The sequence below is a fragment of the Macrosteles quadrilineatus genome, unplaced genomic scaffold (genome assembly GCF_028750875.1).
Source record: "Macrosteles quadrilineatus isolate MER2022 unplaced genomic scaffold, UCM_ALF_1.0 Scaffold_2__2_contigs__length_208266976, whole genome shotgun sequence".
Taxonomy (NCBI): domain Eukaryota; kingdom Metazoa; phylum Arthropoda; class Insecta; order Hemiptera; family Cicadellidae; genus Macrosteles; species Macrosteles quadrilineatus.
In genome coordinates, this window is record NW_026542595.1 from 116,852,000 (window position 1) to 116,871,692 (window position 19,693).

Sequence of the window (19,693 nt, forward strand, 5' to 3'; positions counted from 1 at the left end):
GTAAGTAGGTAGCAGCAGGCCATAGAACATACAGAAGAGAGTAATCTACAATAGTTGGAACGCTATTAAGGCTGTTAATAAGTGCACCATGTACATAAGAATAAACAAGAGGGGTTTGAATATTGAATACTGTTATATTACGTTATTTACAAGGTTTACAATACAGCACAATGTTTTTTTCGTAAATTTCTTAATACGTCTAGTAAAAACAAGTTTCCTGTTACTTTTCTCGTTTCATACGATCATCGATCGCTCCCTGATGTCATATCAAGACACTCTTGATTCCAATCCTTTGTCGTGAACTTCCTGGACATTTCTATGAAGCTGTGTAAGTCACAAGGGGACTTACAGTTGGGAAGTTCTAGGAGTTCAGGAACTTCTGTACTGTTTGCTCGACCGTTGATTTTGAAAACCTTAAATCGTTGAAATCGCATCAATACATACATTAGTGATCAATGCCACTATATAATCAACGTACACCACAATGGATTCATCATCCTTTTTATTAACTGAAAATTTTCAAGGTATGTCTAAGAAAATGTCCCGTATTGATGCGTTTTTATTTTATTTCTCGTCATTTTAATGTATATCAATTTATTCAAGCTGAACGATGTATTTGCAATGGCTTTACCTTTATTAGTTTAATGGGAAAACTCATTAAAGGCTCCAATTGGAATAACATGTGCTTTAGATATCTCCACACTAGAATGAGAAGTTCCCATGCATCCAAAGTCAATAACAGCACACTAGGTAAAGACCAATACAAATATATGTTTAAGGAGTTACCGGTATGCAAAAATTTTAAATTGATTCCAATAATGAAAATCTACTTAAAATTTTTACTAAGCCGGCCTTAGTAACAATTTCCTAGCTCTTTAAACACTATCTTTCAAAATGTTTTCTAAGACTTTATTAAAATAATTTTCTTTTACACCCTGCAACAACTTTGTTTATGGCAGTGTTAGTTCATAAAGATTTTACATATGCCATCTACTCTAGACGACGATTACTATATACTATATTATTCTCTCATAACAGCTACATCTCTTTCATCAAGTCATAACAGCTCTAAGCTCTTAACTCTAGGGGTTTATAGTACTTTTACTATTGCGATAAAACTAACCTGCAGTTGATACTCCGAGGGCAGAACAGAATTGTGATGGACCTCGAGCACTAATGATTCCGATGCCTCCGGGATATCTTCTTCTTTGTAGCCCAGCACTGCCATGAGACACATGATTGTGATGTCATGACCAACGTGTACCAACATGCGCAGTCTCTCCTTGACCTGCTCGGCTGTCACCATCTCAGGCCGCTGCTGAAGCAGGTTCAACATACTGTCCAGGAAAGGTCCTGCGGAAGTTACGAAGTAAGTGTGTGGGTAAAACTAGGAGGGCATGATAGGTTAGTACCTTTTTGATGGTCTTCCAATTTGATGTGGGTTTGAAAATGGGTTATTCGACCTGAAAATAGTCACCCTTGACTATATTAAAGAATGAAAACGGACTAAAAGGTACGTAACCATTCGTTCATCAGTCTTGGTGGACAAAACATGTTGTAGACACTAGCGACCAGTGTCACCGGACATGAACTAGACACGAAAAACAAGCTTCTAAATGTACAATGGTATGAGAAGTCTAGGGTACTTGTGTTGGTTAGTCTATAGTCTGTGGTAATATTTTGTGTAGCAGAAAGACTTGTTCAGTCATTTATACTCTCAGGAGAATTCTGGTACTAGATTATAATATGTTATCTTTTAATTATTTCTTCGAAGCATAAGTACCTAGACTCAGCTAAGCTAATTGAACTCTATACCTTTCCAAAGAAAAGAGAATACAACTCCCATTATACCTATAAGTATTTTGATCATTTTCATGTTCCGCATTGTAGTGTGTCGTATCATGTGGCTCACGATTGGTACGATTCTTGACTTGAAGATCGGCTCGGCCCACTCAGGTAATGCCATGTTGTTTTCTTCCTGAAATTTTAGAAGTGAAAAGTTACAACATACTTGTTTCTAATACTGAGATATTTTTATTAGGAGTATAATTTATTGAGCCAGTGACAGAACGTGCTAGTGTCGAAAATACTATTTTCTGCTTTATTTTGTTGTTGTTGACATCGGTGATGGGTCATAACTCATAACAGAGTCCCACAAATCATTCAGTTTTGTCTTGTATGGTTGACAATAACTGAAATCTCTCATCTGTTTACATGTTGACTCACCAGGGCCGCAAGATTCTGGTAGAGGATGAACATCTGGGATAGAGAAGTGATGTTGCGTCCAGTCCCGGCCGACATGGCAGCGTAAACATCGTGAAGATCGTGGAACCCCAGCTGTACCGTTGGGATTGCTTGGACGGAAACGTTCTGCTCGTGGAGATATCGTGGACACTGCTCCGGCTCCAAAACCAACTGAAATGGAAACATCGCGTAGAATCAAGCTTCTTGCCAAATAGACATACAAATCATTTGTTATCTTCTCAAAACTTCAATTCTTTGGGATTTTTTTTAAACTTGTCTCATCACCTCAGAAGATTTTGTAATGTGTTTTGGCATTTGTCTTCCTAATCCAATATCTAAGATCTAATACCAAAGGTCATTTTGGCGGCAATAATTGCAACCACTTATTGACTTTGTCGTTGTTAAGATGTCTAAAAGTATGTTCAGAGGCGGCCCTACCTACATAAAGGAGAGTAAGGTGGTGCCACAGAGCCGTATTTCTGGTATTAAGAGAGACCCGCTATTGAACTTCCCCTTGGGCGCCGCAATCTCTCTAGGGCTGCCACTGAGTATATTATCAATTAAGAAAGCTTGATTTAAAATCTTAGTTTTTACTGTCACTAGAACTCACCAATGCTTTATCCAGCAGGTTAGGGTAGATGGGGACAGGCTGCCAGGTGATATTGGGATGCCACTGTTGTCGTCCCATTGGAGGGTAAAGTCCGGCCAGCAAAGTGGCAGCACTGGCCATAGTCCTGTCTACGAGCGTTGACTGCGGCAGAATCTGAGACCCATGGTACACGGGACTGAGGAAGCTGTTGTACAAATGCCTCAACTTCTGCCCGAGCCGATACATCTGGTACTTGCCTACCTTGGACAGGAGAAATACACTCAACGACAGTGGAAAACTTTATTATTACTTTCAAGTGCTAAAAGAAGAAACTGTGTGTGTTTTGTTGATTAAATATTAAAAAGCTTTATACAGTTAGAGTTTGTAAATTAGATATTGTACAGCTTTGTCATGGTGTAACTCTGAAATCAACTGGCTTTGTCATTGTCTGACTTTAATGACTTTGCCATTGTCTGACTTTGTCATTGTCCGACTCTGATATCGTCTGACTTTGAAATCGTCTGACTTTGTCATTGTCCGACTCTGATATCGTCTGACTTTCACATCTTCTGACATTGTCATTGTCTGACTTTAATGACTTTGCCACTGTCTGACTTTGCCATCGTCTTACTTTGTCATAGTCTAGCTCTTGGCATTGACTGACTTTGCCATCGTCTTACTTTGCATTGTCTGACTTTGGCATTGTCTGACTCGAGAGTCGTCTAACTTTGCCATCGTATGACTTTGCTATTGTCTGACTCTGGCATTGCCTGACTTTGCCATTGTCTGACTTTGCCATCGTCTTACTTTGCATTTTTTTACTTTGGCATTGTCTGACCTAGCAGTTGTCTAACTTTGCTATTGTCTTACTTGGCATTGTCTGACTCGGGAGTCATCTAACTTTGACATCGTCTGACTTTGCCATTGTCTGAATCTGACATTGACAAACTTTGCCATGATCAACTACTGTCAGTTTAGTCAAATGTTCAAGCTTGTAAGGACTCTGAACCCTTACCCTCGTCAGCTGTCCCGCTCCGTCTGGCCAACAACCCTTGTTCCTATACGGATCCGTTGGGTAAGTATGAGTCGCTGCCCGGGCTCCATGTTTGCTCACCTGAAAAGAAGATTTTTACTTAGTCTCTCTTAACTTTTAAATTTCACCAAAAATAAGAAATAAGTAGATGACAACTTCTTGTGAAACAAAGAAAATAATTTTATTTTCAGCATTCAGCTGGTCAAGTGGTATAAATGTTCGACTTTTACTCCAATGACCTGAGTTTAAATCCAGCCAATAACTAATGCTCATTTTCTATGTAATAGTGTCAAGACCTGAAGATGGTTTGTAACCCACTTTAAGTAATTTTTAAGAGTCTTGGGTGAGTAAACATGTAGGCGATACCTGTATTAGAAATAATTCGCCACAAAAATCACATATGATGGTTTTAATTAAGTTATACCTTACATAGAATACGGTTTTGATCCTTTACAAATTTTAAATTTTGAAAACAATTGAAATTATTAAAAATATTTATATATTTTTATAATTGTTGTTGGTTATTGTAAATCAATTTTACAATCACTAAGTTCCCTCTATATTACCGTTATGAAATGTATAAAGAATATCTAAGTGATGTTAAAGTAAGTGAATTGTAACTAAAACTTGTACTGGAGGAGAATAATTTCTGGTCCATATTCTACACACTCTATACTATAATTTAAAATAAATAAGGACAATTCCAGACATACATGTTTTGTACATTAAACATTTTATAATGTAGAATAATACGTCAAAAGTTTGGATTTGTGTACTGTTTTTTTTTTCTGGCAGGGAACGTTCCCTTGGTGCGTAAAACATTCAAATGGTGTAAAAGATTACACTAAATAAAAATAATTAAAAACTTACCACAACAACAAAATCAAGAGTAGATACAGCTCTGGGTCCGTTAAGTTCTGAAAATGATCCATGGCAAATAAACAATAGGTACAGAATTGGGCGTATAAAATCCATTGTAACGTAAAACTAAAAGAATTAATGAACAAAACCAAAAACCGCTAGAATATTATTTGAACCACACCATCTACAAAGTTTAAATTACGTAACTGATCGATGTGTGTGATTATAGACACACTAATATGGCTTAATATAGAACTTATATTTCATTGACTGGCCACAATTTTGAATTGTAGTATTTTTGAATGATTTCTGAAATAATGGTTACAAAATAAAGGTTGTAAAATAAATTTCTAGTAAACCTAAGCAATGTTAGCCTTCTTTAATTTGAGGAATTCTTAACTTAAATTTCACAAAAAAAGTTCCAAATTATGATTCCAGTTAGCAACACCATAATGTAAAATTCATAAAAAAATGTTGAAATAATACCATAGAACAATTTTGTATATTATTCAAGAAAGTGGCTTCAGGCCACTTATCTATTTGTTTGAAGAAAAAAAGTCTTGTTGAAACATGAATACATATCGGGAAAACTTTGTCCAATCAAATGTGATTTGATATCACATATTATGATCAAATATTCATACTAATAATTCATTTGATCAAATGTGATCAAATGAATGATTTCAGACATTTAAACAAATAGAGAACTTTGGACCACCAACTTAATTTTTGGGACATATTTGTACCCCTATTCCATCAAAAACACAAATTCATTTATTTTTTGTAATGCAGTAGTTCATATTTTAACAGTGTTATTTTTAATATTGCCATTGGCTTGGCGCCTTCATATTTCAACAATACATAAGTGTATTGAGGGAAACCAGGATTTATTTGAAGGCTGCAGAGAATCCTGGAAATAGTATTTGGCCAATATAACTTCGAATTACGACTAAGTTGATACTGAGTAGAAGTATGACTTTAAATCGCCTTCAGTGGATACATAAGTGTGACAAATATATTATAAGAGATAAACAGTTATCTTTCCTATAGCTTTGTAAACGAAGAATGAAGTATAAGTGGTAACTCAAACGTTGCCAAATTACACTCATAATACAGGCTTAAGATTTTAGAATAGGATGAGAAGTAAAATTGCACTATTCATTTAATAAGTGTACCTACCCTGGTAGTTTCTTTGAAAACACATATGAAATTTACTTGAATAATCCTATAAATACTAAATCTAAGATTAGAACATCGCTTACTTTACAGAAATTCCAGACGATCTTCATGCTCACTTAAAATTCATTTCTCGAGGGGATTCGTGCAGCTGGTGGCAATTTTTAGTTTACTGGACTTGACTTGGTATATACATCCAATACACAATCACTTTACAAACTTTACAAACCAACAGCATATTTTAAATTGCCAAACTTCAAAACTGCTACCTCCAGATAGTTCAGCGTCTTTCCGCAACTTCCCATCTGCTTCGACAGTTTTGTAACCAAATCAGCTGTCATTATAAATCAAATGTAAATAAATCAGAGTGAACTTACATTAGTGTGATTTCCAGGTTAACCGGTCTAAATTTATAGTTACAAATTATGAGTAGAAACGAGCCTGCGCGTGCGAGAAGACGACTCGAGCTACGGGAGAAACTGAGTCTTCGGTCAATACCTCTGGCGGAATACCCAGAACAAAAGTACAACTTGGAAAACCACTTCGGATGGCAGGTAACACTGCAAGGAAGACCCTTTGATCAATACTATACACCTTCTGTGCATTACTAATATCGATTTATCTCCGATATTCTATTTTTATTTGTATCTTTACTCAAATAGCATCACTACTGTGTTTGCTATTTTTTTCATTAGGTTGTGTATTCACTTGAAAAGTTTTCAATAAGGGAAACCAATAGGAAATCTGTTTAGCTGTTCATTCTTTTCGTTAGTTTGCCGGGAATCGAATCCGTCCGAGACGCTAATCATTAGGCTAGCAACACCACTTTTCTCTAACCTAAAACTCATAGGGTCAGGATATTTCTATTTCTAATAATGTTTGTACTTTCCGTACCCCAAAACGCCTAGGGTACAATTTGATCTATTCAATATATTTTAGTTTCTTTATTATCCTGTATTGACTTATTGCAAATACTCGATTTTTATCTCAATCTATTCAGACTCAAACTTGCAGTCTTCCAGCTTTTGTAACATTGTTAAAAAAAACCTACGTGGACACTTATGATCTGATTGAAATTGAAACTCATTAGCTTTCGTTTAGATATTTGATTTTGTTTACCCAACTTCACTCTAGTACAAAGTCTATCTGTGCTAATACTGTATTTGTGTTTGCTTCTAGCCTATAACATTCTTAAAGAAGGTGCAGGTGATTATAAGATTGCCCTAACAGCAATACTTTGATCAAATTACGTGTTGTTGCAATGTTAGCACTCTATTTAAGTTATCTGAGATCATCATTAGCCACAATCTTGTTTCTAGATCTGTTGTAGTTTGGAATTATGTATCTTTTTGGGAAGATATTATCACTGGTACAATCCTGCGAAAAGTCAAAATCTGTTTATTTGCTCCCCATCTTAATGATTGATAATTGATAATTGATAATTGAAGCTGGACCTACCTAGCCTGATTAAGGCTCGAAATCACAAAATAATAAAAAAAAACACAATGATTAATTATGCTATTTTTTAATATCAATTTTGAATTTTGATAAAAATTTACATCTTTTCATTCAACACCGTCGTTCACTCATATTCGCTTTAAAATACGCACACCTGTGTCGGGTCATACAAATCTTATCTTAATTTTTATCTTACTCTATCTATCTTATCTTACCTTCTTGCTTGATGTCTAACTCCACGAAAACTTTATCATCTGATCGAAACCCTAATGAAGGTTTTATCGAGAACTCAAACCTTCAATTTTGACTTCCAGGTTCTCCAGAAGTGCAGAATCGGCGAAGGCTCCTTCCCCTCCTACCTGCTGCCCTGCGCTTACTGCGACAAACCCGATATGTCCGGAAAGGACGATGGAGACCATGAGGTCTACGTGTTATACGTCCGTGGAGAAGATGGCAAACTAGAGCCAGTGGACGTCAAGGAAACGCAGACGGTATTTTCAACCACGAATATCGTCGAAAGGGAAACGTCACCAGAACAGACGAAGGCGGCGCCAAAGAATGTGAAGAGAGTGCCGTTGCCACAACACCGAAAAAGAGTCATCAGCGACTTCTATTACATCCCGATCAGAGAGAGGACCGTGGCGAAGTATGACATAAGACCGCCCTCGGTGGTAAAATCCAACAGCGCAGAAGACGTGGGAGACGTGGGAGACAAGAAGAAGGACAAGAAGAAGAAGAAGAAAGCGGACAAGGGAAGAGCGATGCCGAAGAGCTGGCAGTTGCGCGCGGGAGCTGAAAGCCCGGAAGAGGAAAGCGAAGAAGAGGTTTGTGAAGATGAGAGGATCAGCAAGTTTATAGAAAACTTGAAGAAAGAATGCGCAAACTGCTTTCATAGACCAAATACTTCAGAGTTGATGGACTCTCCTGATAACAAATACCTTTACCTGCCGCGAGAGAGGTACGAGAAACGTCAAAATCTAAATTTGGATAATGATTAGTAAATTTCTAAATCTAATTGTAAATTTGTCCTCATGTGAAAAATATATTTATTGGTTGGAGTGCTGGTACGGATTATTATTGTGAGCAGTATAATGATAATCTGTCGACATTGTTAAATATTGTCTGAGTCTCAATTACTAAGAGTTTCAGCTGTCAAGAGAAGTACGTATGATTAGTCAACCCAAGTTAATAAATAAAAGTATACTTAATATTAAAAGTTGTAAAACACAGCATTATCTCTTGAACTATCAATTAAAAACTAAAATTCTCGACGGGCTTACATCAAATATAAGATTTCTTAAATTCAAAATTTTGTTTTCCCTTATTAATCATTTTTCTTTGCTGAATGTCCATAGGAAATGACTCAAGGTACTAAAACCCACACACATAGACATAAATTTTTACTAACACAAACAATAATATTTAAATAACAAAAGATATACACATTTTGTACAATATTGGTAAGGTTTTTCAGACAGTTTCTGGCTTCAGCTCCAACGCCCAGACGTGCTGCGGCCAACCTGTCCTTCCTTTGCCCTTGGACTGGTCAGGCTGGAACATGCACAGTACCGTTGATTATATACTATGCTGAGTGTATATTCAATGACTATACTTAAAAACATTACAATTAGAATTTTAGTGTAATGTACGATTGAACTTTGTTTGGATACTTCGATACTTCAACAAGGTAACTACTACGCACTTCATGCATGTATCTTTAAGTTGAATTTGAATAGAAAGAGCGAAGAATTGACTGAGACGACCTTTTTAACATATTTATTAGGATCAGTTTTTCTTTAATAACAATCATGTATAACAATTAAGAACAGCTGGACAAAATGTTGAACCATCAAAAAGCTACTAAGTTATATCATAGATAAAACATACTCCCTTCGTGTTGGTTAGTCTATGGTTATATTCTAAATTGAACAGTTGATATTTTCAGTAATATACAGTAAATATTTGTTTTACCCAGAATTTATATGACAGAGAAATGTTACATAATTACCACACAATTACTACGTTACCCAGAAATATTTACCTCTAAGATAAAGGCTCAATTATCTGAGATAAGAACGAAGCTGATTTTGTTTATTGAAACTAGACACCCCTATAAAATAATGTGTCGTCTTGCGGTCTGTCAAAAGTCAAGAGGTGGTTTAATTTAAGTTAGTACATATACAAGTTGTCATATGGCAATACCAAACACATTTCAAACCTTAACCACGCGTTATAAAAGCCTACGCGTTTTTCGAACCGTCAGCTATTTTTGCTACTTTAACCAACGGAGCCATGATGTTGGTGTTTGTAAATACAACTCACTCGCCAATTTTTGCAAACCCCAAAATCACACGTTGGTACAAAAGGTACATTATGAGATCTTCCAAAAAGATTATAAGCATCAAGATACCACAACAACCCCCATATATACTACTGAAACTACCCTAAATGTAATTTAGACCCTTGCGCGGGGTGTGATGATGCACTCACTTACGTAATTGGCGGGTAATTCAGTTTAGGGCGATAATAGTGGGCAAGTGTGAATAGGATGATTGAATTGTCACTTCTTGACTCCGACGTAACTTTTGGCGGGAGTGAAATTAAGGGGAGGTTTTGGCGGGGGAGTTCTGTAACAGACCAATCTTTTGTTTTTGCGCAACTTCGAAAGATAGATATGTTTTGTTGGATAATTATATGTTTTACCACTTTCTAAGCTCTTAAAATAAAGAATGAGATTCTCAAACATTATGAAATTTGAAATTTAAAGAACGTTTTGAGTAAACCGAATTCGTCTATGGATGCATTAGTCACAGTAAATCTCACATCCACTGGAACCTACATAAATTCCCGCGGACAGTTCGATGTTCCTGAGGGATGGAGGGGAGGTTCACGTTGACAAGGGGTGTCAGGAGGCGGACAGACGTGTGTCCTGACCATGTGTGTGAGGTGGACTCTAGGCTCCTCAATCGTCTGCCCATTTATACAGCTGTCACGTGAAGCGTGAAATGAAGATCAGCTTGCGGAAATAATTCGATACTTTTATTTACAAAGGAATCTGTCCAAAACGCCTCAAGTTGGGCAAGGTTTGGTTGGGATGGTTGTTTCATTTGAAATATTTATTTTGAATGACACACAATTTTTTAGAAGTGGAATTTTCAAAATTATATTTCGTCATTGTTTATGGTAGTGATATTTTTGCGTTTTGTAAGGAAACTACCCCTGGCCTTGCTACCATCTAACGTCAATCTTTTATTCGTTGTATCAGTAATTGATACCACAATGATAAATGGCATCCAGTTCCAAAACCACTTGGATTCGAACCAGCAGCCTTAAGATTTAAGGGAAACTAATAGCACTTGTGTACCCAGAGAATGGAAGTTTGAAAATTGTCATGAAAAAAGGCACGATGAGCTGGTATATTTTATTTAAACTTCAATCAATAAAATCATTTCATAATTTTTTAAATAATTCAAAACCCCTTAGCCATTTGCTGATTTCAAAACTACCTATTTAATACTGCTGATGGAAACTCGCAACGGGTTAACCTTTTTTGTATTCCATCTATTCCATGTGGATTTTAATTTCAAGTTACAAGATGATTTGTTCCACTTAGACCCTCTTACTCAATTCTACAACTGCAATCTTTATAGCTTAAAATACACATTTCAAATCACATTCAAATTAATGATGAGGACGATAATCAAATAAAGTAAACAATTCAGCAATCCGATTGTCAGTTAATATATTGCGACACTTCCACGGTGGCATGTGTTGTGTTGAACCCTCTTTACGGTAAATTAACTGCCCAATTTTGGGGAGAGCGCCGCCCCCCCTCCCCACAACACGAGCCTAATAGAGTTGCGGGGACGTTAAAGGATCTACTATAAGTAAGAGTCACAAACTATTTAATCATTTTATCAAATAAAAAACAAACCATGTAAAAATTACAACCAACCGTATTCAACGGTTAACATTTTAAGTTGTATACAATTTGAAATCCTCTGAATAAAATTCCTAGACGGGCTTCTAATTTGAATTTCGGAATCATACATTGTTGGTAAAGAGTTTAATCGCGAATTAGTTGACAATTTCAAACCTACTATGAGCTGACTATAAATTTATTTTATTCTGAAAATGAACCGTAACGCAAGGAAAGATGTCCAGTAGGATTTACACCTTTTGATACCGTAGAGAGTGTCACAATACTACCTTTTATTGTTTCAAATTATAAGTTCATCAAAATATAAAGGAAATTTGTATAACTTTAGGTTCGGGAGGCTTTAGGTTAGGGGGGGGTGGCTTTTCAGTATCGTGACGTACTGAAGACTGCGATGTCGTAAGTTCGAGATATTATGATGTTACTTAACATTTATCGGTACTGTTATTCGTTTTGGCTCTACCCCTTGATTTTCTTGACATATTGCACGTACAGGCAAGAGGCCATTTTAGATGGACGACCCGATGTCAAAAGAGGTCCCAGCTTCTTTCATCAAAATAAATTGTATTTTTACGATCACCCAAAAAGGTGCCAATACTACAAGAAATCGAAGTAGGGAGCGACATGGACTAACGGTAGAGAGTGGGACCTTTGTCCCACAAAGTCTCTGGTTCAAATCCCACCAATAACCAACGGATTGTGATATGAAGTGATAAACTGTTCTGGACTAAAGCAACTTCTTAGAATGTGAAGGGACGAGAAAAAGATACTCGAACACAAAAGTTCCGTTTTACCTGCGACTGTTGCCTCTGGTGTCTCCTGTGACTGCCCAGGTCCGCCTTGAAGCCGTCCCCACAGTCGTCGCTCTCCAGGACGCCCATGAGGTAGCCGATGTAGGACGTGGCGAGTCTCAGTGTTTTGATCTTGCTGAGCTTGGTGTCCGCGGGAACGTTAGGGATGCAGTCTCGGAGGTCTGCGAACGCGTTGTTGATGCTCTGCGTCCTCCTGCGCTCAGGCCAGCCATATAAACAACAACAGACTAGGGTAGACCCTACGGGCTATTAGGCTAAAGTAGACACACATTTCACTTCATGCTTGCCCTTTGAGTTTCGTGTTTTTGGAGGTCACATTGTACATGCTACGTTTTTCCATCTTAGGTAAGACGTTACAAAATTTTGATTTGCGGAGCATCTCATAAAAAACCCAACCCATACCATCAGATCACCCATAAGCCATCCCCCGCTCGTTTTAGATGGGCCTCTTCCACAAAACTCTGACACAGCACACCAGACATGTATGAGACGGAATTTAAACTCTCAAACTCAGACGTATTAGCTAGACAATTAGGCCATTGGTAACACTTACCCTATTAACAACATTGATCAACGAAAAAGAAGAATCAGTTGACTACAACTGACTTGACTTCAATTTTCTGCCTATGTGTAACATTCAACAGCTTTTAATTAATTGTTATTATGATAGTCGACGGTGGCATGGTCCTGTAATCCAGCTACTAGGGGTCACGAATTGTGGATATTTATAGGCATACACTGTGGATGCGATACTCCCTGGTGTGGATGAACGTCCGCACAAGTGAGTACTAAGACTATCCGCAGTACTATCCTGATAATTAGACCAATTCGTTAATACCAAGGCAAAAATTTTGTTCGGATTCCACTATAAACTGTAGGTCCCTTAGTTCATTAGCTGTATAGGCTATTAATTAACAGCTGTGTCTAAGTAATGTCGGCCTTAGTCACTAACAAGACTACAAGATCGTGCCACTCATTCTACACTCATCTCGATTCATACTTGGCTTAAAATACCTACTTTGTATGGTCACCATTTGATTGAAAAGTATTAAAAAGTGTTAGCTTGTAGGGTTTAAAGGGTAATCAAATAAATACTGTATCTGCATATCCCGAGCGGATACTGGGATAAATGTATGGTTTGTAAGCTCATCAAAGAAATAAAAAAAAAAAATAGATTCCTTGACGAAGATACTTTTCCCCAAACAACAAAATATTTCAATACCTACTTTGTATGGTCGCCATTTCATTGAAAAGTGTTAAAGTATTAATGTACGAGATCCCTAACCACTTGGATTAACTGATCAAATTTGTTTGGATCATCTCAATTTTTATCATGGCTCGGCCAAATTGCCACAGGAAATCTAAAGTATTCTTTCTAATTCAATCTAACATCTCTAAACTATTGTATTTAATTTGTATCAAATCCGTCTGATTATCTTGTGCCCTACCTTCTCTCCTTCTTGTTGGCCGTGTTGCGTCTCTTGACTACCCTGATGATGGGCGTAGGGTCGTGCAGGTCGTAGCTAGGGCCGCAGCCTGGAGGCAGCATGTCCGCACTCCCATGGTCGTAGAACCCTCCGCACTGCTGGGGAGTGTCCAGGTTGAAGTAGCGGGAGGTCGGACTGCCGTAGCCAACGTCGTCCTCGCCGGTGGGAGTGCCGGGGCAGGATACACTGCGGGCGCCATCCGACCAGTAGTCACCGCCGCCGCGGTCCAGGTACTCTGGAAGTGGAGGAAAGTTAGAGAGGTTAGGAGAATGTAGAAGACAAAAGGATGATACAAAGTTTAGATAGGAGATATCTTGCAAAAAGTTTGGGAGAGGAAGGTTTACTAAAGTCTAGAGTGAATAATGTTTAGTTTACAGAACATTGTAGAGAAAATAAAGAAGTATTTCTAGAGTCCCGTATGACCAATAGTCACCACCACCGCGGTCTAGGTACTCTGGAAGTGGAAAACAGTTAGAGAGGTTAGGAGAATGTAAAAGACAAAAGGACGATACAAAATGTAGATAGGACCTTGATAAAGTTTGGGAAACAATGGAAGGTTTTTATTGTGTGAATCAAGTTAAGTTTACAGAACATTGTAGAGAAAATAAAGAAGTATTTCTAGAGTCCCGTATGACCAGTAGTCACCACCACCGCGGTCTAGGTACTCTGGAAGTGGAGACACAAGTTAGTAAGGATAGGAGCAGTTGAAAAATAATGTACAATAAAGACAAAAGGATGATACAAAATGTAGATAGGAGATACCTCGATAATGTTTGAGAAACAATGCAGAGGTCAATTACGAAAGTCAAGAGGTCAAGTTTACTAAAGTCCACAGTGAATACAGTTTAGTTTACAGAAAATTATAGAGAAAAAGAAGGAAGGAATTGTAGAGTCCCGTATTACCAGCAGGCACTGTAGGCGCTGTAACTGTAGGTAATACTTTCTCTTCACAATACTTGAGCCTCCTATTAAAGAACTCTGGAAGTGGGGAAAAGTGTATAAATGTTAAGACTGGAAGTATATGGAACAGTTTGGAAATAATGTAGAGTGAATACATGGAGATGATACAAAATGTAGATAGAATATACCTCAGACGTAAATACAGTTTGGAAAAATTGGAGTAAATGTGAAGAAGGTTTGAAAGACTCTAGAGAATGAAGCTTGAAGTAGAGACAATTTTATATGAAGAAACGGCTTCATGAATCTACATTTTACAGTCTATGGTATGAAGAAAATATTAAGAGCCTCAAAGACCAAAATTCGCCACCGCCACAAGATGAACCGCAGAAGGTGAGGAACAATGGAAATATTATGAAGAGAAGACAAAAAATATTACACAAAATGTGGATATGAGATGCTTATAATCCTCTGAAAGTTGTGGAACAGTTCATGAATGTTGAGACTGAAAGTTGATAAACGTTTGAAAAATCATGTCGAGTGAAGACATAAAATATTATACAAGATGATGATAGTAGATACCTCAGAATCTTTGGGAAATAATGCATCAATCAATGTAAGAAGGTTTTCTCTAGAATAAAGCTTTAAGTCCTGAACATTTTTTAATGAAGAGAAAAGGAAGGGGGATATTTCGTTTAGGTACTCTAGAAGTATAAAAAGTTTATGAATGAAGTCCGAAAGGTAAAAACAGTTAAAAAAGATATATAGAGAAGACACAAAGATTACACAAAGTGTAGATAGGAGATATCTAGAATTCTTTAAAAAGAAGAGGAGAATTGAAATAAGGTAATGAATGTTAGAACTTCTTAGAGGTTTGGAATCTGTTGAAAAATAAAATAGAAAGAAGACAAAAAGATAACACAAAAAGTTGAAAATAGATACCTCGAATGCTGAGGGAATTTAGTCTACACATTTTTAGAAGACAAACAGACAAAATTGTCACCAAAACAACTCGCAAGTAGAGGAATATTGTTGATCGAAAAAATGGAATCAGACAAGAAGTGAATCATATAATTATAATATACGGTGCCATAGAGAAAAATATAGGGAATAAGAATACTACACAATGGAAAAGAGGAAACGTTTACAAAGTAAATAACAAAACTACTGATAAAAATAAAGAACTATAAATTACCTTAATCACAATCATTTTCTTGCGTTTAACTGAACGTATTTAACGAGTTTTATAAAACTACGGGACGTTGTGTTAACATAAAAAATTGTCTTTAAAAACGGGTAAACAATTTTAATGTCTTCCTCTCTAGATACAATAGCATATTTATCCAAAATGTGGAATGGGGATTTAAGTCTTCCAAAATTTGAATTTTAATTTTAGAAGGTTTTTAAAACAGTTTTTGATAGATTTGTCCATGTACAACGTTTCAGAATTTAATGAATACTGGGATTCTGCAGGTAGACGCCATCTATTGAATGAGTATTGTCTCTATGTGATAATTAAAAAAGATTGTATTGACGATGCACCTATTTAAGGTTACAATGTGTAATCATGTAAATGTTTTGTGCAAATAAAGATTTGATTTTATTTGATTTGAATGCATCGATTGACTTAAATCCAAATTTTCTAACAAATAATAAGACAACTTTACTGCAACTACAGTAGTAGGACAGTTTCATACAAATTCTACCTACATTACCTTATAATTTTTAAGAAGTAGACTACCTATAAAACACTCCTTTAAGTATTATAACACTTCGTTAAAGAAATTAATTTGTAAATAGTGTGGTATTTATTACTTTAAAAAGGTAATGCAATCTACTTATGGAGGTGTAACCGTGCTGTGCATTTTTCAAACTCATCAAGGCTCAGTAGATATTTAACAACAGATGTCAACAGACATTTACTATCGGCTCGTTGTCCAATGTTTCACAGGGAAGCTGCTGATGACGAATCATGGTTGGACGAATCATAGGTTCGAAACATACAGAACATGATGAAACATTCGACAATTTTGTCACTATTTTTTTTCTTAACAGCAGATGCCATTTAACGATTGTATTTAAAATGAAGGCATCAATACAACTTCAAATATTACATTAAAAGAGCACTCAGAAAAAAATTTCTCTGAGTATCGATCTTGTAATGTTGTCTTGTGTTATTGTGAAACTATAAAGAAATTTAAAGATTAAGTTCGCCTCGAAAAAAGAGTTTGTAGCTTTAACAGTCAATTGACATATTTATAATATGAGCACACGAACGAAACTATAATAACGCTATTTTAACGAGTTGATGATCCCAGCGACCACATGGCCCCACGGAAATAGCAGTGAAGACTGCTGGAGCTGGATAGCGACGAAGGTGGGGAACTTGTAAAACCTGAGGTACTTGTACCGAAATTTAGGTAACAATTTTTAAAGGAACAGTGTATTTTTGAGCCGAACACCATGTGTAACTTGTAAGTATTCATGTGAACGAGTAACATTTAGTTGACACGTATGTTAACAGGGAAGGATTCAAAACTTTGTAGGTCATTTTATAGGTTGTAGATATTGGCTAAAACTATTTAAAGAAACTTGTGTTTTATGGGGAATTTCAATTTATTCAGGACAATGTTTTAGTGGGGAGACTTATAAGTTGTTGGGTTAACTTTAACATTGAGGAACTTTCAGTATGAAATTTGTGGCTTGTTAAAGGGACTACTATTTGAAAAGAATTTGAATCCTTTTAGAAGATTTCTAAATTTTGTTAATGATACTAGTGAATGGTGCGAGAACTCAAAAAGGTTCGGGTACTGCAGATTAAAAATTTTAATCTTCATCTCATTACGCGCGTATGTGCGTGATATGGAAAGTTAAAATGTAAAGTGAAAAGTATGAATGCAAAGTAAAAATAAAATGATATAGATATGAATGAATATAAACAAAATTAGAATAACGGTGCATTAAATCCATAATAAGTTGTTGTATATGTTCATTGATTCAATTGGTAACAAATATTAAGAATGATCCAAATGTATCTTAGACATCAGAAAAACTTCATAATACGTTCCAGATCTTCCTATCATTTGTTATACATTTTTCACAACCCAATTATTTAGTTTTGTTAGTTATTTGAACCCATTAATTAACATCAGCTGAAATCTACCAATACCTATTAATTAACTAAACACAATACCAAACCCACTTGTATGATAAAAAAAGTGGTTAAGACAGGAGTTTTTAATTGAATATGAAGACATTTGTGGAACAAATATTCCCACGCATTATTTTCATATAGGCCTATATTACTTTCATGTCCGTTTGGAGAACTTTAGAGAAATAATAGGCATCACGTCATCATTAAAATATTAGCAGACTTTTTTCTTAAACTTATGTCACTGTTTACGAAGAAGTGCCAGAAGTGTAGCAGAAGATGAGTCTCACCGAAGTATCGACATCTTTATAATTAATAAGGAAGGGAGTATAGGATTTACTATTGACCCACAAGGTTCGAATTAAGTCAAGAACAACCATTGGAAATCGATGCAGAAAAAAAGATATACGAGCCGACGATTCCATACTTAAACAAAAATTACTGTAAATATATTGAAGTATTTGGTTTATTTGTTGGATCAAGAAACCCCTTACAAGTTTTTTATGTACATTTTGGAAAAGATTTAAATTGGACGGAAAAACTCTTAAGAAAATTTCAATTTTGACATTGAAAACTTCAATACCAATCCTAAGAAATCATTTATACTCTAATTGATCAAGCTTAAAATTATCTTGACATTTTAATTGGTAAATTTTTTCTTCGGTTTAGCCTAAATTCTTATTTGTTATTCTTTGTGTCTAGCAGCTTGCTTGTAATAGAGCAAGAAGGATATAATTTATTTAATAAGTTATCTTTATATGAATAATAAATTATCAACAATGTCTATGAATAATTCCTTTTAGTGCACTAATGCAACGCATAATTCAAAGGGAAACCATTTACAAATTTAAATGATTCTCATTTATTATTACAAGAGATCTCTCAGTTTAAAACATCTAATGTAAAATAGATTGTTTAGTCTGTAAGAATATATAATTGGCACCTTTTCTCCGTCTTCAGTCAGTGGTCTGAGGTTACTAGTTGCGGGTAAGACATATTCTCTAATCAACACCAAATTATGCTCATAAAATCCGAAATACATCTTCATAAAAACTAGTTATCCACAGACTACTGTTTGTAAGAAAAGACGGACAAACTCACGTGCCATCATCGTACAATCAGTCTTGGTGGAAACAATGTTAAAATAATATACAAATTAAGATAGAAATGCATGCAGAGAACTAAAAATAAATTGTAATCAATTTACTATTTTCAGACATTGGATGCAGACGATGTAAAATTCAACATTTCAGGAGGACATTCATGGCATGAATAGTGGATAGTTATTGTGGAAACCTTTGTTTTAATTTTGTGCAAAGTTCTAACTAAGCATGGGGTATAGTGATTAAAGTTTTTACCGTGTAAGAATCCAACAGATCTTTAAATGAACAAATTGCGTATCAAAATGATCAAAGAAGTGGTTAAAAATGGTTTAGATATGATGCAATGGCCTACCTTGTTGATGATAAGGGTTGGCAGGATGATAGTATCCCTGGAAGAATTCCTCCTGGGGTAGCTCCGGGTACGCTCCTTGCAGACTCATGGTCATGGTACGGACTGCCTGAGGGTAAGAATATCCCCGGGATCCGCCCCTCGGTCTAGGCCCCGCCTACCGCTAGCTGCTCTCATCTCATTGGCTGACGTCAACAGTGAGAGGGGGGGTACAGCCCCCCGTGTATCACAACGTCATAACTCGTGATGTATGATTGTACTTCAGTAAATTGATGTTGAAAGTACTCGAATTTTCTTCTTTATGCATCTACGATGTTTTGCTTCTGATTACAGTTTTCAATGTTACAATGTTTCAAAGAAAATCATGATGTCAAATGTTAGCTTCATTTCAAAGCAAGAAAGGCCTAGATAGGTTACTAGTTTCCAAAACCATTAGAGTATTCGATAGCATTTGATATTAAAGTACAGCATTGTACCAATAGTCCTTTATCATTGTATGTTATTTCTTCTTCACGTCTAATTGTGGTATGTAACACTGGATTCGTTGTAAAAGTGCTCTATACGCTATCAGAAAACTAAAAATATTAATGTAAATT

At 36.1% G+C, this 19,693-nt stretch overlaps 3 protein-coding genes across 4 annotated transcripts; 1 reads left to right on the forward strand and 2 right to left on the reverse strand.

The window, feature by feature from the left end:
* Positions 1–81: 81 nt before the first annotated feature.
* LOC128987582 (lysosomal acid phosphatase-like) lies at positions 82–4,877 on the reverse strand. Of its 2 annotated transcripts, XM_054408507.1 has the most exons (7): positions 4,737–4,877; positions 3,849–3,947; positions 2,855–3,094; positions 2,227–2,415; positions 1,852–1,978; positions 1,124–1,353; positions 82–413 (listed from the first exon to the last, which is right to left on the reverse strand). In XM_054408507.1, the coding sequence occupies exons 1-7, from the start codon at positions 4,839–4,841 to the stop codon at positions 243–245; spliced, it is 1,161 nt and encodes a 386-aa protein (XP_054264482.1). In that variant the 5' UTR covers positions 4,842–4,877; the 3' UTR covers positions 82–242. The 2 variants fall into 2 exon arrangements, with proteins under 2 accessions (XP_054264482.1, XP_054264483.1); XM_054408508.1 differs by lacking the exon at positions 4,737–4,877 and having other exon boundaries at positions 2,855–3,090; positions 3,849–3,919.
* A 1,387-nt stretch (positions 4,878–6,264) lies between these two features.
* LOC128987519 (uncharacterized) lies at positions 6,265–8,417 on the forward strand. Its single transcript, XM_054408406.1, has 2 exons — positions 6,265–6,457; positions 7,676–8,417. Exons 1-2 carry the CDS (start codon positions 6,329–6,331, stop codon positions 8,357–8,359), a joined length of 813 nt encoding a protein of 270 aa, XP_054264381.1. The 5' UTR covers positions 6,265–6,328; the 3' UTR covers positions 8,360–8,417.
* Positions 8,418–8,755: 338 nt separating this feature from the next.
* On the reverse strand, positions 8,756–19,190 carry LOC128987592 (heart- and neural crest derivatives-expressed protein 2-like). Its single transcript, XM_054408524.1, has 4 exons — positions 19,101–19,190; positions 13,559–13,832; positions 12,093–12,303; positions 8,756–8,912 (listed from the first exon to the last, which is right to left on the reverse strand). The coding sequence occupies exons 1-4, from the start codon at positions 19,186–19,188 to the stop codon at positions 8,832–8,834; spliced, it is 654 nt and encodes a 217-aa protein (XP_054264499.1). The 5' UTR covers positions 19,189–19,190; the 3' UTR covers positions 8,756–8,831.
* Positions 19,191–19,693: the final 503 nt, after the last annotated feature.

Excerpts from the sequence above, each read along its gene's own strand:
- LOC128987519 (XM_054408406.1), top strand. The coding sequence starts at position 6,329 with ATGAGTAGAAACGAGCCTGCGCGTGCGAGAAGACGACTCGAGCTACGG. Across the intron at positions 6,458-7,675 it reads AAAACCACTTCGGATGGCAG|GTTCTCCAGAAGTGCAGAAT; the intron begins GTAACACTGCAA and ends TTTGACTTCCAG.
- LOC128987592 (XM_054408524.1), bottom strand. The coding sequence starts at position 19,188 with ATGAGTCTGCAAGGAGCGTACCCGGAGCTACCCCAGGAGGAATTCTTC. Across the intron at positions 13,833-19,100 it reads CAACCCTTATCATCAACAAG|AGTACCTGGACCGCGGCGGC; the intron begins GTAGGCCATTGC and ends CTCCACTTCCAG. Across the intron at positions 12,304-13,558 it reads GCCAACAAGAAGGAGAGAAG|GAGGACGCAGAGCATCAACA; the intron begins GTAGGGCACAAG and ends GCCTGAGCGCAG.
- LOC128987582 (XM_054408507.1), bottom strand. The coding sequence starts at position 4,841 with ATGGATTTTATACGCCCAATTCTGTACCTATTGTTTATTTGCCATGGA. Across the intron at positions 1,979-2,226 it reads ACCAGAATCTTGCGGCCCTG|GAAGAAAACAACATGGCATT; the intron begins GTGAGTCAACAT and ends CTAAAATTTCAG. Across the intron at positions 1,354-1,851 it reads AATGATCAAAATACTTATAG|GACCTTTCCTGGACAGTATG; the intron begins GTATAATGGGAG and ends TAACTTCCGCAG.